General features: G+C 42.1%; 1 protein-coding gene across 3 annotated transcripts in view; it reads left to right on the top strand.

Annotated features, from left to right (window-relative positions):
• Positions 1–17,070, top strand: part of KYNU (kynureninase) — a 271,837-nt gene that overhangs the window by 127,561 nt on the left and 127,206 nt on the right. For all 3 annotated transcript variants that reach the window (XM_075317171.1, XM_075317170.1, XM_075317169.1), the window contains exons 2-3: positions 1,124–1,336; positions 6,018–6,138. In XM_075317171.1, the coding sequence (XP_075173286.1) occupies positions 1,168–1,336; positions 6,018–6,138 (290 nt within the window). In that variant the 5' untranslated portion in view covers positions 1,124–1,167. The remainder of the gene's footprint in view (positions 1–1,123; positions 1,337–6,017; positions 6,139–17,070) is intronic.

The raw sequence follows: 17,070 nt of genomic DNA on the forward strand, positions 1-17,070 counted from the left end.
TGACACCTAGTAAACCAAGGAGCCCAGCTCCTGACCTCTCCTCTCGAGAGTCACTCCTCAACTGAACTACTCCTGACCTCCCCTTACCAATCCCCCAAGTGGGCGACCCTATTCCCTTCAGGTCAGCCACTAGTGTGTCTGGTGGGTGTAGTGCAGAGTGTTCCTAGGATTTTGATTAGCTTGTACTTAGAAACACCAAAGGTCAGGGACCCATAACCAAGGAGGAGGTGGATACTGTGCAGAGAGCAGATTGCACAATAACCTGTGACGACCTGATAGGCCAGGGCGTCACATACGTGTGTGTGTGTATATGTGTGTGTGTCTGTGTGCACGTTCCACCACAGGTTCTTGATGCGTTCCACCGCAGGTTCTCCATGCTTTCCACTGCAGGTGTCTGTGTGTGTGTGTGGATGCGTTCTATCGCAGGTCCTTGATGCGTTCTATCGCAGGTCCTTGATGCGTTCCAACGCTGGTCCTCCTGTTCAAAGTCTGGAGAGCATGATTGCAAGGTCTTATGTCTTCTTTCTTTTGGGGGGTGTCTGCTTTCTATAATGAAGTGTCCTGCAGTATCTTTAACTTTTTTTTAGCTGCATGGACACTTCATTTTTGAACCGCGACCAGAGCTTATTTTCAGGGTAGGACTTATATTTAAGCCTTACTCCGAAAAAAGGCCGAAAAATCCTGCTAGGGCTCATTTTCAGGCTAGGGCTTACTTTCGAGAAAACTGATCCGGCAATAAAAAAATAGATCCTTTACAAATGAAAGAAACACACATGGATAAATAGCAATCAGTTAACTTATTTTCCATAGAATTTAATGTTAAAAAAGGATCAAAACAGACAAAAAAGTTGTGTTTGCAGAACATTTTTGCCAATGAATCCGTTCTAATGGATGATTACTGGACATATCAGCTTAGCTTTAGACATTTTAAAAGAAAAACTCTCCAATTTAGCTCAGAGGTGGAACCACATTGGGAAACCCTCCTTTGTGCCCCTTATATGCCCATATAGGTGCCTTTGGCAAGTCTTTGTTAAGTAAATGAGTTGGAAATAAATGCATATCATGCACCGAGAGCACATTAGCTATGATATATTGAGTATGACGGGATATTTTTGCATTTCAGGTCAGGTTTGCAGAGCGCTGTACAGTCCTGTCCCTTCCATCATTATGACTACATCGAATCATATGTCACCTGTAACAAGGTTAGAGAGCGAGGCGTCTCGGATGGGCTGCTCGGTGCTGGACGAGGACTTCGCTCTTCACTTAGACAATGAAGATGAATTGAAGCATCTCAGACAATGTTTTCACATTCCAAAGATTAAGGATTTGCCAACAAGTAAGACACATTATTAAGTTTTTTAGACTCTTTGGCTTCTATTCTGCATATTTTTTTATTAACTGGGTGAAAAGCAATCAGAAATAAGAACCTCCAGACATGCGTTCATTGGAGCCAGGCCAGGAGCGAAAATGGCAAATGTCCTTGGCGCAAAAAGACGGGGGATCGACTGTGACATTTACAATATAATGAAGTTTGCAAACTTATGCAACTACTTGTTTTTTTCCTCAGATGCATCTGAAATAGAAAAGAAAGAAATCAACTTTACAAATAGTCTTGATAAAAAAAGTTCCATTATTTATCATTGCTGATAATAAAATATTATTATTATTGATATTAATAATGATAAATAGAGAACTTTTTTTTATCAAGACTATTTGTAAAGTTGATTTCTCTCTTTTCTATTTCAGATGCCTGGAAAAAAATGTGATTACATAATAATAATAATAATAATAATAATAATAATAATAATAATCATAATAATAGGAATAATAATAATACAAAAATACTAATGATAATAAGTAAATAATAATGAAATAATAACATTAATAATAATAGGATATTTTAATAAGTAATAATAATAATCATAATATGTCATTTTAATAAGTAAATAATAATAATAATAATAATACTATTAATAATTGGACATTTTAATAAGTAAATAATAATACAAATGATAATAAAAAAGTAATAATAGTAATAATATGTCATTTTAATAGGTAAATAATAATAATAATAAAAAAATGATAATAATAAGTAAATAATAATGAAATAATGACATTAATAATAATAGGATATTTTAATAAGTAATAATAATAATAATCATAATGTGTCATTTTAATAAGTAAATAATACTAATAATAATAATACTATTAATAATTGGACATTTTAATAAGTAAATAATAATACAAATGATAATAACAAAAAAGTAATAATAGTAATAATATGTCATTTTAATAGGTAAATAATAATAATAATAAAAAAATGATAATAATAAGTAAATAATAATGAAATAATCACATTAATAATAATAGGATATTTTAATAAGTACATAATAATAATAATCATAATCATAATAATAATAGGACATTTAATAAGTAAATAATACTAATAATAATACTAATAATAATAGGACATTTTAATAAGTAAATAATAATAAAAATGATAATAACAAAGTAATAATAGTAATAATATGTCATTTTAATAAGTAAATAATAATAATAATAATATGACATTTTAACTATTTTAATTATTATTATTATTATTATTATTTACTTATTAATATAATATTTATTAATTCCATAGCGCTTTACATACATTGGCAACACTGTCCCCATTGGGGCTCACAATCTAAATTCCCTATCAGTATGTCTTTGGAGTGTGGGAGGAAAACAGAGAGCCCGGAGGAAACCCACGCAAACACGGGGAGAATATACAAACTCCTTGCAGATGTTGTCCTTAGTGGGACTAGAATCCAGGACCCCAGCGCTGCAAGGCTGCTGTGCTAACCACTGAGCCACCGTGCCGCCCGTATGTCCTATTATTCTCACATACCACTGTTATACAGTTAATCCTTGCTTTTTCCCAGATCTGATACATTCAAATATGTCAGATTGATCCTAGGGCCTCATTAATCGCTAGTATAAATGCCTTGTGCACCCTGTTGGTGTAGTATAATATAACGCCACCTACTGGTAGATGTGGAAGTCAACATATTCCCTTTTAAAGGGAACCTATCAGGTCCAATATGCACCCAGCACCAAGAGCAGTTCTGGGTGCATATCTATAACCCCTGCATAACTGCCCTAAACCTAGTAGCATAGATAAAGAGATCTTCAGAAAAAGTATTTCTAAAGATCCTTTATCATATGCTAATGAGGCCAGAAACTAGTTCCAAGGGTGTTACTTCCCTTAACTATAGACAAAAAGACTGGTGGCCCTCACCAAATTGAAATGTGAACAGATGCATAACTGAACATGACATAAAATAAATGCAGGTCCATGTTCACACATTCATGGTTTCCATATTTTAGCATTATCGGATTGCAAACTGTCTTTTTTTTTGTATTTTATGTCATGTTCAGTTATGCACCTATTCACATTTCAATTTGGTGAGTGCCGTCAGTCTTTTTGTCTATATTTAAGAAGGTCATACCTTCTGACCGTGCACCCCTCCCTCAGTTGCCACAGGTAATCTTATCCTATATAGCAGGTTTCTACTTGTCCATACACAGGAGGTTTTAAACCCAGAGAGTGGCTTCAGCATAGTGTAGGTACCCAGTTATGAGATATGCCGTGAAGTGGCGACTGGGCAGATATTTTTTATATGCTAAATATCTCATTTTTCTTAGATTTCCCTCAGCAGTAATGCAAGTCCATGTTCACACATTGATGGTTCACATACTTTAGCATTATTGGAGTGCAAACTGTCTTTTTTTGTACTTCCCCTGACTAGTCCGCCCTCTTAGCATGTTAACACACCCACAGGGGCATGCTAATATGCAATTCAATGCCCATCTTCATGAGCAGTGATGTGCGTACCTGTGTCCATCAGACACCGGGTTTAGGGTCAGTGTGCATGGTAAGAAATCCTGGCACTTCCAGTCATGCGTGGGACTCATACATCCAGCTTCATAGTACACATGGCCAGAAATGGTAGGACTTCTGATCATGCGCACTAAGCCTGAAATCCAGCACCGGAGGTGGTGACTATGATCACAGGACACGTGTCACTGCTGATGACGCTGAAGAATGGGCATTGAATAGTATGCTAGCATGCCCACAGAGGCGTGGTAACATAGTAAGAGGGGGGACTAGTCGGGCAAATAACGCCCTTGCGACTAGTCTCTGGCCTCATTAGCATATCATAAAGGATGTTTAGAAATACTTTTCTTAAAGATCTCTTTATCTATGTTACTAGATAGACGGAAGGTTAGGGAGGAATTAGGAATATACACCCAGAACTGATAGTGGTTCTGGGTGCATATTGCACCTGACAGGTTCCCTTTAATATGAATCGTAATTAGGAGATTGCATGAGAAGACATGTTGTGGAGGTCGCCTGAGCTGTAGTTTGTTTGTTTAAACGTAATAAGAATATCTGTGTATGTAAATAATCAAAATATAGATGTAGTTGCATAATAATCTGTCTGTCTATGTAGCCAAAGCATAGACCCATAATTTAATTCTAAGCTGTATAGTCATGAAGGAGTTAACCAAAGATAATGAAGCCAGAATGTGAAGCTGCAAAGTCTTATCAGTAGAGTTCACACAGAAAGAATGTACAAGAAACAAACAATGTGCTGGGAGAAAATAGGGAGTGAAATACTCCTTACTCCCTTTTTCTAGCTTCAAGGTTAGAGATGCAATCTGTATAATTGGGTTTCTTCCAATACACAAGCTCAGTGGATGACACTGGCTGAAAGAGAGAACATGTCTGTGTTCATTGTCTTATACATTGATATATCGGCACTGATATACAGCTAATACGGCACCGTCTCTGATATCCCGAACGAAGACTCCATTAGCAGTCTTCACCCAAATTCCTCCCTTGACAATGTCTGTATTCTGAGGTCTCTCCAGACCACAAGGCATAATAAATGGAGGGAAGGAATTAAAAGATGTAAAGAAAAAAAAATACACCTTCTGCTGAACTGTCTGGGGCCCTCCTCTTATGTGCAGATTGCTTAGCCTGACGAGATACACTTGCACAGCATGTATATTGAGGTTATTGATTCTCTATAAAAATAAAAAATTGCATTCTACTGTTATTATTTACATTTCCTTTTCATTTGAGTATAACATGCATGTTTTAACCCTGTTCTGTCCGGGTTAATGTACTTTGAACACTTTATTTATAATCCTAAATATTGGTTGTAACTTTCATCTGCACAGGAGACTTGCCTGCTGACCACACTGAAACTGCATAAAAAAATGCATATGGTTTTGGTGTGTTTTTCTGCCAGGAGATACATATTTGGTGCAGAAATGTCTGTAATAAAATACTCAATGTGCACATATCTCTTTATCAGGTAATCTGACATTGAGCTCAATGAGTTCACCTGAGGTCACAGCTGGGGTTCCCAAGGTACCACAGCTGTGACCTCAGGTGAACTCAATTAACTCAGCTCAGGTGAATTTCCTGGCAAAAAAATGCACCAATAATGCAAAGAGGTTCTGACACTTTATTGGTGCATTTTTCTGCCAGGAGTTGAAGTGAATTCAGTAACCTCATGTTAGTTGAACCCATTTAACTCAATGGTGGATTACCAGATTAGGCTATATGTGCATGTTCAGTATTTTCTTATAGAAATCTATGCACTAAATCTACATCTCCATTGCAGAATTTTTACAGCCCTCCTAGACCTACTTCCAAGGTCCTCCAGAAAATTTTTCGAATTTCCCTTTGACTTGCATTAGGTTTGTTATTTGGCACAAATACACAAATAATAAAAATTATTCGGCACAAAGATTCCGAACCTGAATATTTGACTATTCGCCCATCTCTACTAAAGATGTGATGAAGAGACCAAGAAGAAATCTACATTTGATGACTATTGGACAATTAGAGATCTTATAAGTGACAATGGAAGTGGAAGTTGACATACACGACATCAATGTTGCACTGACAACTTCTTTATTATTACTTTGTATTTATTTTATGTTTTATATATTTATTCCAGCAGATATATCTCTTGTCAATGAAGAAGACGAGTGTATTTATCTTTGTGGGAATTCACTTGGGCTTTTGCCAAAAAATGTGAAACCCTATCTTGATGAGGAGCTGGACAAGTGGGCAAAAATGTATGTATTGTTTTTTTATTATTATTATTATTATTATTATTATTTGTGCATTTTATATATACTCAATACTTTTGTAGCTTTAACTAAGCTTAAAGAATAACTAAACTTTTTCATATTATTTGTATTTATTTAATTATCTTCCAGGCATTGCAAAGTAATAGTATTTGTCCAGTTTACAGTATGCAGCTTTAGAAGATCCTTTTAACTGCTGCTTGGCAAATATCCATAAATTATTTAAACAGTATGTGTAGGAGAACTCCCCTGACTGAGTAAAGAGACTCATACAAGTGAATTGTCTTACGGATTCTTGGGAGATAATTAATTAAATGTAAAAAATAAAATAAATAAAAAATAAAAAAAAAGTTTAGCTCCTCTTTCAATCAGTTGACAAATGTTGCCATGCTATAGTGTCAGAAGTTGGGTCTGTTACTTTTACTACTACATTAGTTATCACTTATCCCAGAAAATCTGCACTGACTTTTTTTTAGCATTTTTTTTTCCAAGTTTAGAATTTATTATTTAATGTAGAATAATATATAATATATTTTCAGATTGTTACATTATTTACTCTAATGGTGATTCTAAATAATATAATAACACAATTCCTATTATTACCCACATTTTGTAGTACTCCCATATAACCATATAGTCACAAAAGAATACCTCTTCGGTATATAGAAACTTATGGTAATATTAATGTGATGAATGTCACAAGGTGGCGCTAGACACACTTGTATACAGTAAATGTAGAGGTAGTCAGACAGGCTGAGATCATAAACCAGGAGGTCACAACAGTACACGGGGGGCAGACAGAGACAAGGTCAAGATACAAGCCGAAGGTCAGGGTTCCAGGAGAGTACGTACAAACTACAGGGAGCAGGTGAGGACGTGGTCAGGAGAAAGTCCGAGGTCAGAAGCCGGGAAGTCAAAACAGAAACAGGGAAGGACAGGAAGAGACAGGTAAACAGAAGTCATGAGTTTAGAGACCAAGTTCTGAACACTGAACACCACGGGAGCCAACAGCACAACTAAAACCAGGAAGTACGACTAGCGGTGTCCTGAGCTATCATACTCCCTAAAGAAGCAGAGCAATCAAGAGGAAAGAGAAGTATCTGTGAGAGGATCTCCCAGGACCAGCGTGAAACCCAGTGCTGTGAAACAACCAGCAAAGCATTCATCCTGCAAAATGCTCTGCACCATAAGCAACATATACCGGCTCTGCAGGAGAACATAGCAGAACAATACAGAATGTTCTGCTCACAGTAATTGTGAAAATTACATATTTATGGTTAGAGGATATATAGGTACTTCATCTTATTTGGCCACAAAGTAATGGTATTCTGTTGACAAGATATGGCAGTATTATCTTGGCATTGTATGGTTGAATGGTAGTGCTACACTATATTAATGTGCATTATTTGAGGTTATTTGTTATTTTATATGGGAACTGTTTGACAATGTGATGTGGACAATTTAAAGGGACTGTCAACTTGTAAATCAACCCCTTCTCATTCCCCATGTTTGACCCCTTTAAAATAAAACACTTATTCTCACCTCCAGTGTCGGCGCGGTTCCAGTGGTGTTGGCACTTGCTTTCCTGGGGCTCATGGGAGGCTGTTACGTCATGTGACCCCTATGCCCAACCACTGCCGGCTTCCCTCTCCTGCCTTCAGCCATATAAAACATCAATAAGAGGTGAGCGGCAGCCAAAGCTCCTACTTCTTCCTGATTACTTATTCATCCATAGGTGGGAAGAGGGAAGCCGGGGGTGATTGTGAACAGGGATTGTGTGACGTATCAGCCTCTCGTGAGCTACAAAAGAGCAAGTGGTGGCACCCACAAAAGAGCAAGTGGTGGCACCCACAAGAGAGCAAGTGGTGGCACCCACAAGAGAGCAAGTGGTGGCACCCACAAGAGAGCAAGTGATGGCACCCACAAGAGAGCAAGTGGTGGCACCCACAAGAGAGCAAGTGGTGGCACCCACAAGAGAGCAAGTGGTGGCACCCACAAGAGAGCAAGTGGTGGCACCCACAAGAGAGCAAGTGGTGGCACCCACAAGAGAGCAAGTGGTGGCACCCACAAGAGAGCAAGTGGTGGCACCCACAAGAGAACAAGTGGTGGCACCCACAAGAGAACAAGTGGTGGCACCCACAAGAGAGCAAGTGGTGGCACCCACAAGGGAGCAAGTGGTGGCACCCACAAAAGAGCAAGTGGTGGCACCCACAAGAGAGCAAGTGGTGGCACCCACAAGAGAGCAAGTGGTGGCACCTCTTGAGCCGCAACGGCACCGGAAGAGAGTATAAGTATTTTTATTTTATTGGGCCAAAAATTGGGAATGAAAATGGGTTGTCCAAGTAGTGGGCATCCCCTTCAAGGGAAAATATTTGGATGTTGTAGACAATATATGGCAGTGTGAATTTGGCACTGTGGTACGCAGGTACTATATTATATGTGTTTATTATTTGAACTATTATATGGGAATTATATGGCACCATTATGTTATTAATTTAAGGATATTTACTCACTATGTAGCAGTATTTTGTAGATAACATACGGCAGTATTCTCTTGGCACTATTTGGCTGTATGGAAGTACTACAGTATGGTGGTGGGTATTATTTGAGATTTATTGTGGTATTATGGTATATAATGTCTTAAGAATACTGACTAAATAATATGACGTATTCTAATATCCTTTAAACATCCAAATAATACTGCTATAATGTAACACCTTCTTCAATAATATATGATATGGGGGACTTTAGTCGTTTAATAAATATATTCATTATGAACTCCTGTACTCTATTGTTAATATATATAATGTAACGCCTGCATGGAACCACATGCTCAGGCCTTATTTTGTAAACATCATGTATATGAGATTAATGGTTATAGTGATACTTTGTTGCAAACATTTCCATATTAATTCACAGTCAAAGACAACGAGATCCGATGGTAACTTTCCCCATCAGAAATATTTGCCATTTCTCCATTCCTTTAAAATTCTTCCCAATGACAAGGTCACAGCAAATGATCAAATGGATTCCTGGAACTGTAGGCAGAATTTACGTACAAAGGGTACGAGGATGATGCAAGTCATCAGAATCCTGAAGTGCCGAAAACCCATTACCAGCACTTAGAGATCCAGCTCCCCCCCAGCAGCAATCACTGCGCTACATAGTAATTAAACGTCTAATATTGAGAGGAGTAACAGGAACGGCCGAGGTGAAAGACAGCGCTCATTAAAAGTCACATTATCATTTAGAATGTTCTATTACCAGATGGAAGCGATCACATGATTCAATGGAGAAAATATCACTTATTAGTGCATCATGAGTAATGGATGGCTATTAGGGGTAAAAGCAAAAAAACCTTCATATTAATGAATTATTGCTAATGGGAAACATGCAAACACACAAATCAATAGTAAATACATTAATTAACGTCAGATACATAGCACTTGCATAAACATAAGGGAATTTCAACTAATAATCAGGGGAGTAAAAATGAAATATGGGGGCTCTATGCAAAACATAGGTGATAGTCCGAGTCTACCGTGACCCGCTGCAACAAGAAAGAGGGTTCAGAATATGAAATGCTTATCGAAGATTTGTGATCATTTTACATTTTGCAATTTGCATTTAATCCATCTTGCATTGGATGTGTAGCACCCACAGGGCAAGGGGTTAACTTTACTCGTCACCGGGCCTGGTGATGTCGGGTCTGGGGATGTCACGGGTGGCCCTACCCGGCTTCATGGCCCCGAGGTGTACAATAAAGAAGGGGGGGATGATAATGGTGGAGGTTGGTTTCGTGACGCCACCTGCGGTATGCGGCCGGGAAATTAGCCGTCACTGCTGTCGCTGTCCTCCGGGGCTGATGGTTGTAGCAGTTAAGATGTTTCTGCTCCCCACAGGTGGAGCGGTCTCCGGGGAGGATGATGAGGGGAGTAGTAATGGCGGGCGCCGGCAAGGACAGGCGGACACAGTCTCTGCGAGTTCAAGGTTTTTTTATTCATAGACCTGGTTTACCTGGAAGATGCCAGTGACTGCCATGATGAGCCCCAGTCAATTCCGGATCCTTTGGAGGTCAGAACCCGTACAGTGAATAGTGGGCCCTTCTTCCTTGCGCTTCTAGAGGTGGATCCCCGTGGCCTGAAGCTTCTTGAGGACCCCGGTTCTTGAAAAGTGTTTTCTCCCGTCCTGTATGCAGGTGCCGTGAGTCCGTTGTGGGGCCTACCTTAGAACACGACCCTGGACACTTTGTAGCACTGTGCTTCGGGAACTGTGGTGGCCAGAGGGACATACAATCCCCCTGTCCTGCAGATTTTGGTGATACAACGGGAAGTTTGTTCCACCCTAGGATTCTGCACCCGGCACCGCGCCGATCCTGAGGGAGCAATGAAGCTCTCCCCTCGGCCACTGTATTGACTCCTGCGTCCCAACAAAGCCACTGTTAAAACCCAACTGCTCCCTTCCTCTCCTGCTGGAGAACTCAACTGTTGTTTTGCTCCTAACTCCCCCTGGTGGCTGCTCCTTCCCCCGGTTCCCTATCACTAGTGGGTGGCAGTTCCCCATGTTTGGTGACTGCCTTAAGACCCAATCCTAGCCGCTCCCCAGTGGGGAGGCCAATCTGGTTGTGTGTGTGAATTGGTGTGTGGTGGAACTGGTACCGACCTCCTCTGGATCCAGGATGAGTACCGCACCTTAAGTAAGGTGAAGTACCCTGTGGTGACTGAAGCCTCAGGGGCGCCACAAATGAATAGAGGTTGCTGTGGCCCATTACAGCTGCAGTGCCTGATACCCTGGTAATTAGACTTCTGGTATTTTCTAAACACAATGCAAAACTTGCTATATTGGAAAATTAAACCACGAAATAATATATGCTCTGCACCCTTCAATAAATGCAGTTAAAGGAGTATTCCCTTCATTCTCCTCTGTGTGAATCAGACATTGATGGCTTATCATACAATCATAGAACGTTAGAGTTGGAAGGGACCTCCAGGGTGAGCGTGGACAACCCCGGCTCAATGCAGGATTCACTAACCCATCTCAGACAGCTGTCTGTCAACAGTGTCTGTGTCACAGATGTGTCACATCTTGTCACGAAGGGGTCACGGCTGGCTGACAATCCAGTGGCAGTGAGTGTTAAAAAATCCCAGAGATTGGCAGCACGTGTTGTTATCTGACAGTTCCCTGTTTCTATATCCAGCAGACTCTATGACCCTTAAAAACTGTCAGTTTTTCCTCTCAATTGCCAGCCTCTGACTTCCTTTATAAGCCCTGGCGTGCTTTTGGTGCGGTTTACAGTTGTTCCTGGCTGTGTTGTGCCGAGTTTGTGTCCTGTTGCTTCAGAGACTTCTGTGCTAGCTGGTCCTAAGATAAGTGTTTGACTTTTGCTGTCTACCTGGGCTCAGGTGGTAGCATTTGTGTCTCCATTAGTGTTAGTAGTGCTATCAAGCACTCATACCCATAATCCTTACAATCAAGGTTTGCTATGGGTAAGGTATCCAGCTCGACGACAGGTACGGAGCCTGAATAGGGCTGGTGAAGGCAGTGAGGGTGAGCTGCAGGTTGTGGTTGGGGTCACCACTTCCCCCTTTCCCTAGCAATAGGGCATTCATTTCCCCTTCCCTTGGTATTGTGCTATATGGCTGGTATAACTTCTATCCCCGGCCATGACAGTCTGTTTGAATACTTCCAATGAAGGAGAACTTAACACTTCTCGTAGCCGCCTGTTTCTCTCAATAATCACCCTCGTGTCTTCTTCTTTTCAGTTTTATTCCATTGCTTCTCATGTTTCCATGTGCAAATCAGAATAAGGATGATCCCTCTACATTGTGACATCCTTCAGATATTTGTAGACAGCTATTAACTCACCTCTCAGTCTACTTTTTTGGAAGCTAAACATTCCCACAACCTTTAACCGTTCCTCGTAGGACATAGTTAAAGTCTGCTCACAAGTCAGGTTGCTCTTCTCTGAACTTGATCCGTTTTTTTCATGTCTTTTTTAACATGTGGTGCCCAGAAGTGGACACAGTATTCCAGATGAGGTCTGACCAAAGCAGAGTAGAGGGGGATAAATACTTCACATCATCTCGACTCTATGCTTCTTTTAATACATTCCATAACTGTGTTTGCCTTTTTTGCTGCTGCATCACACTGGTGACTTCTGTGTAGTCTGTGAACTATTACTATACCCAAGTCTTTTTCACACGGGCTGTTGCTAACTTATATTCCTCCAATTCTATAGATGTAATTTTCATTTTTCTTGACTAGATTAAGAATTTAGCATTTTTTCCAGTTAAATACCATTCTATTAGTCACTGCCCATTATTCCAGTTTATCTAGATCCTCCTGAATCCTTACTATGTCTTCTCTAGTGTTAGCTATCCATCCTAGCTTTGCATTGTCTGCAAATGAACTCTGCTGTCTCTCTAAGTATGGGCAGTACTAAGTGAATGCCAAAAGCAAAGGGAAGGGGGAGATGGTGACCTCTGATCAAATTTATCACTGGTCCCTGGAGTCCTTCACCACCATAGATAGGTTCCCCACCTATGTGTCGAGCAGGATACCTGATCCTAGGATGACCCTAGAGTTGAGCCCTAGATAGGCAATGGGTGGGATGAGCTCTTCGTCAACCGCACTAAGCACTAAAGAAGACACAAGGGAATACACACAAGGGGAAAGTGCATGAACAACTTATCTCCAGCCTCAGGAAGAAGTTCAGCAAAAAATAGCAATGATTCTACAGATGAGTGCAAACCGCTTGCTTGCATTTGGAGCTTGTGAAGGAACTGAATATCACCAGCACAAGTCCAGGGAAAATTACAGTATTTAAACCCAAGGGGAAATACAGATGAGTGCAAACCGCCTGCTTGCATCCAGAGCTTGGGAAGGCACTGAATATCACCAGCACAAGTCCAGGGAAAATTAGATTTAAACCCAAGGGGAAATACAGGTGATTTGCAGCTGAAGGGAAAAGGAACTTCGCAGGGTCTTAGAAGGAACAGGATGAAAACCCAGCAGAGAAGATACCTAGTACACTGAATACTAAGAGCAGGAATAATAGAAAGTCAGGCAGGCAAACGCTGTGACCTGCTATTGTCGGACACCACAAGACTGTCGGTCACCCATGTCAGTTGGTCTGTGCACTTTTTAAACAGGGGACCTGACACCCTCATTATTAACTATACAGTGTGTCCACCCATAACTTGTCCACCGCCATTAACTTGAGAACGGTGGCAGCTATAGACATAAAAGTGGTGTCTAGGTATAGTAAAGTGGCCATGTGCTACGCAATGAAACCACCTATAGCGCCACCTGGTGAAAAACAACGGAGTTAGCATTTTTATCTCGAAAACGGAACGAGATAGAGAAAAAAAGTGAATTATAAAGTTGTAGGGTATCATTAATTGAATACGAAATCGACACCTTGCATACAGAAATGCTATGATATGAAACCCATGACCCCCCCCCAAAACATTGAATGCTGGTCACGCATAGGGCGCTCATTTAACTTTGATGCTCATAGTGGCCCCCGTCAGCTGCAATACACATCTGGACTCTCGACAGCATTCTGTATCTCGCTGCACGCTCTGCAATATGGTAGGTGACATGTTTGCCCAAGCATTTGGGATACGTCGTCGTAGGTCCTGCAATTGTCACGCTCCCCGGGTCCTCGGCTCCCCTCCCCGGGTCCTCTGCTCCGCTCCCCGGCTCACCTGCCACGCTCCCCTCGTCCCAGCCTCCGGTGCCCGTCCTCCATAGGTCCTCTGGTCGCCGATCCCGGCGTCCGACATCTTCCCAGGCCCTGGCCGGCTCTCCTGCGTCCTCCTCGCAGCCTCCTTCCCTGGCTTCTGGCACCCGAGCCGCGCGCATGCGCATTAGGGCACGCGCGCGGTCACTGACCCTTTCTTAAAGGGCCAGCGTCCAGTAACAGGAAATGAGGTTAGTCAGGTTCAGGGTATAAAGGGGGTTCTTGTCCAAGGGGGCGGGGCCTGATCTTCGTGTTCCCTGAGCTAGGAGTCAGGTCTCCTGGTGTTTATGTGCCTGTACTCACCTATCTCTCTTTGTAGAGCCGTACCTGTGTGTCGCCAGGGGTTAAGGAGATACCCAGAACCGGGCCAAGGGGTCGCTTCTGGAAAGGGGATCACGGTGTCGTGACCCGGTCTGTGCTCCCTGGTTCCACAATAAAAAGGGGGGTTATGTTCGTGACGCCACCCGTGGAATGTGATCAGAGATGACCACCGCTGCTGCAGAACCTCCGGGGTGATGGAAGGCAGCTTGAGATGGGACGGCTCTCCACGGGTAGAGCCTTTTCCCCGGGGCAGTATGTTAGTCTATGGGGGGGAGTGCAGGACACGAGCACAATAAACAGGCAGACTCACGGTTTTGCAGTTTCTTTGTCCTTTACTGATGATGGTATTCAGCAGAGTACTGTCCACGGAGTCTGTGAGGGGTTCAGGGTTTCTCCCACCCAGCCGGGCCGTTTTGGCTTCCTTGCCTGCACTGTGTGTCTGTGGCCCTGCCGCTGTGTGAACTATGCAGCCGGCCCTGTGCTCCTCGGTACCGACCTGACAGGCAACTCGAGTCCTTACTAGTATGTTCCTGAACTCTCCTATGTTGCTTGTGTCTGTGGTACAGGTGAAAGATCTGGAATCTTCACTTCTCTGGTGGTAACTATGCAGTATGTAACCTGCAGTCTCGGATCCAGCATCCGTTCTTGTGCTCCACTGGGGTGAGCTCTGCAATGCTCTGTCTCCCAGGAATGTTCCTCTGTGTACGCTTTCTCCTTTCCTCAGACCCTCAGCTAGGCCTGGAATTGGTCAGTGGATCCTGAGGTGAGCTAAAGCCAGCTTCCAACCTCCAGAGATCCTGTCTCCTCAGTGCTCTGCACTGAACTTCCAAACTGAAACTACTTCTGACCATTTCCTCCCCCCCAGCAGAATGTACAGGGAAGCAGCTTGGTCTCCCCCTTCTGGCCAGGAGGTCTTGGTGTTGTGTGTGGGGAGTTAACCCTTTGTGTTGTTACTGTGGCAACCCTGGGGTGCCACATTCCCCCTTAGTGAAAAACAGTACTCCGGGACTGTGAAACAAACAAACAAGTTATCACAACAATTATATATATACAGAGTCTCAAAAGGAAAAAATACAAAAACCTTAAAGCTCAAAAAGAGTCCAAAATGTTCAAAAATATATAAGTGTTCATACAGTATAGTCTCTGTAGGTACTGGGCTTTTGGTCTTAACGTTGCAATTAAATAAACATTTCAATCAACAAACACTTCTTAAAGGTGTCTCTACTCTGGTCATAAGTGCAGTAGGCCTCACGGCCCTCGGGCCACCAACAATGTGATCAAGTTGTAACTCTCCGCGCTGCCACCTTATACCACTCTTCTCTCACCTTTTCTGTACACTAAACTGTTACGGTTTTTCATATAAACATTATAACATATGTACATTTTATATGCAATTCCACATTAGTTTTTATATCTTGCTGGTATCTGACCCTGAGTACTACGCTGTGACCTGCGTACTGCTGGTGTACTGGGTGTACTGGGTGTACTTAGCATAATGGTGTGGGTGGAAGTGTACCTATTTGGTGTTTCTGGTACTTGTGAGGATGGGGGGCTGACTGTAGGACTGGCAAGCTCACTGGGACCAGGAATCTGTTCTTCCTCTACGGTTTCAACTTCCAGTTCTTCTTGTCTTGAGACTTCTTGTGGTATGGGTTCTGATGGTGGTTCCACCACTTGAGGGAAGGCGATCATTGGGACTACTACTGCTCCATAGTAATTTGGCCATGTTTTTGGGAAATCTCCTAAGACTGTATGGAACACATCTTCTTCCTCCTTGACAGGTTGTACCTGTATGGGTAAGGTGACTTCTGGTGTCTTCAGGGTTTCAGGACACGGTTTGAGTTGATCTCTTGACACGACAGCTGATGTCCTTCCTTCATCCTTACTGATGAGACACACTTTGGGATTATCCATACTGGATGGTAAGACTGTATATGGGGTGGTTTCCCACTGATTATCCAATTTGTTTGTGCGGCGTTTCCTCTTGAGAACTTGGTCACCAGGTTGCAATGGGGTTGCTAGAGCATGCTGGTTGAAGGTTCTCTCCTGTCTTCCCCTAGCTTGTTGGAGACTTTTCTCTACGCACTCTTGTACTTGGCGATACTGCTGCTGACGTAGGGTATCCCAATTGGATTCTTGAACTTCCGCATCTGGCTTCAGAATTCCCATATCTAAATCAATTGGCAGTTTACCGGGCCTTGCACGCATGAGGTAAGCGGGGGTGCAGTTTGTAGAACTCACCGGGACATGATTGTACAAGTCCACTAGGTCTGGCAATTTCTCTGGCCATTGATTTCTTTCTGACTCTGGTAAGGTCTTCAACAGGTCAATCACAATATGGTTCATCTTCTCGCATAAGCCATTTGTTTGGGGATGGTATGCTGTTGTGCGGATCTTTTTACAGCCATACATGTTGCAGAATTCTTGGAAGATCTGTGATTCGAAAGCTGGACCTTGATCTGCAAGGACTTGTTCTGGGTAACCATGGGGTCTGCAAAAGTACGTCTGGAATGCTTTAGCTGCTGTTCTAGCTGTAAGGTCTTTCACGGGTACCACCACTAAGAAGCGTGAGTAATGGTCCACGATGGTTAAGGCATAGACATAGCCAGACCGGCTTGGTGACAACTTGACGTGGTCTAATGCGACTAGCTCGAGTGGTTGCTTGGTTACTATGGACTGGAGTGGAGCTCTCTGGTTCTGTTGATCCTTTCTTCTGAGGTTGCACGGTCCGCATTTTCTACACCAATCTTCAATTGATTTTCTCATGCCAACCCAGTAGAATCTTTCTCTTAAGAGCACTTCCAACTTTTTCCAACCAAAATGACCAGCACCGTTGTGGTAAGCTTCCAGAACCA

Source organism: Anomaloglossus baeobatrachus, chromosome 7, assembly GCF_048569485.1.
Source record: "Anomaloglossus baeobatrachus isolate aAnoBae1 chromosome 7, aAnoBae1.hap1, whole genome shotgun sequence".
In the NCBI taxonomy this organism is placed as follows: Eukaryota; Metazoa; Chordata; class Amphibia; order Anura; family Aromobatidae; genus Anomaloglossus; species Anomaloglossus baeobatrachus.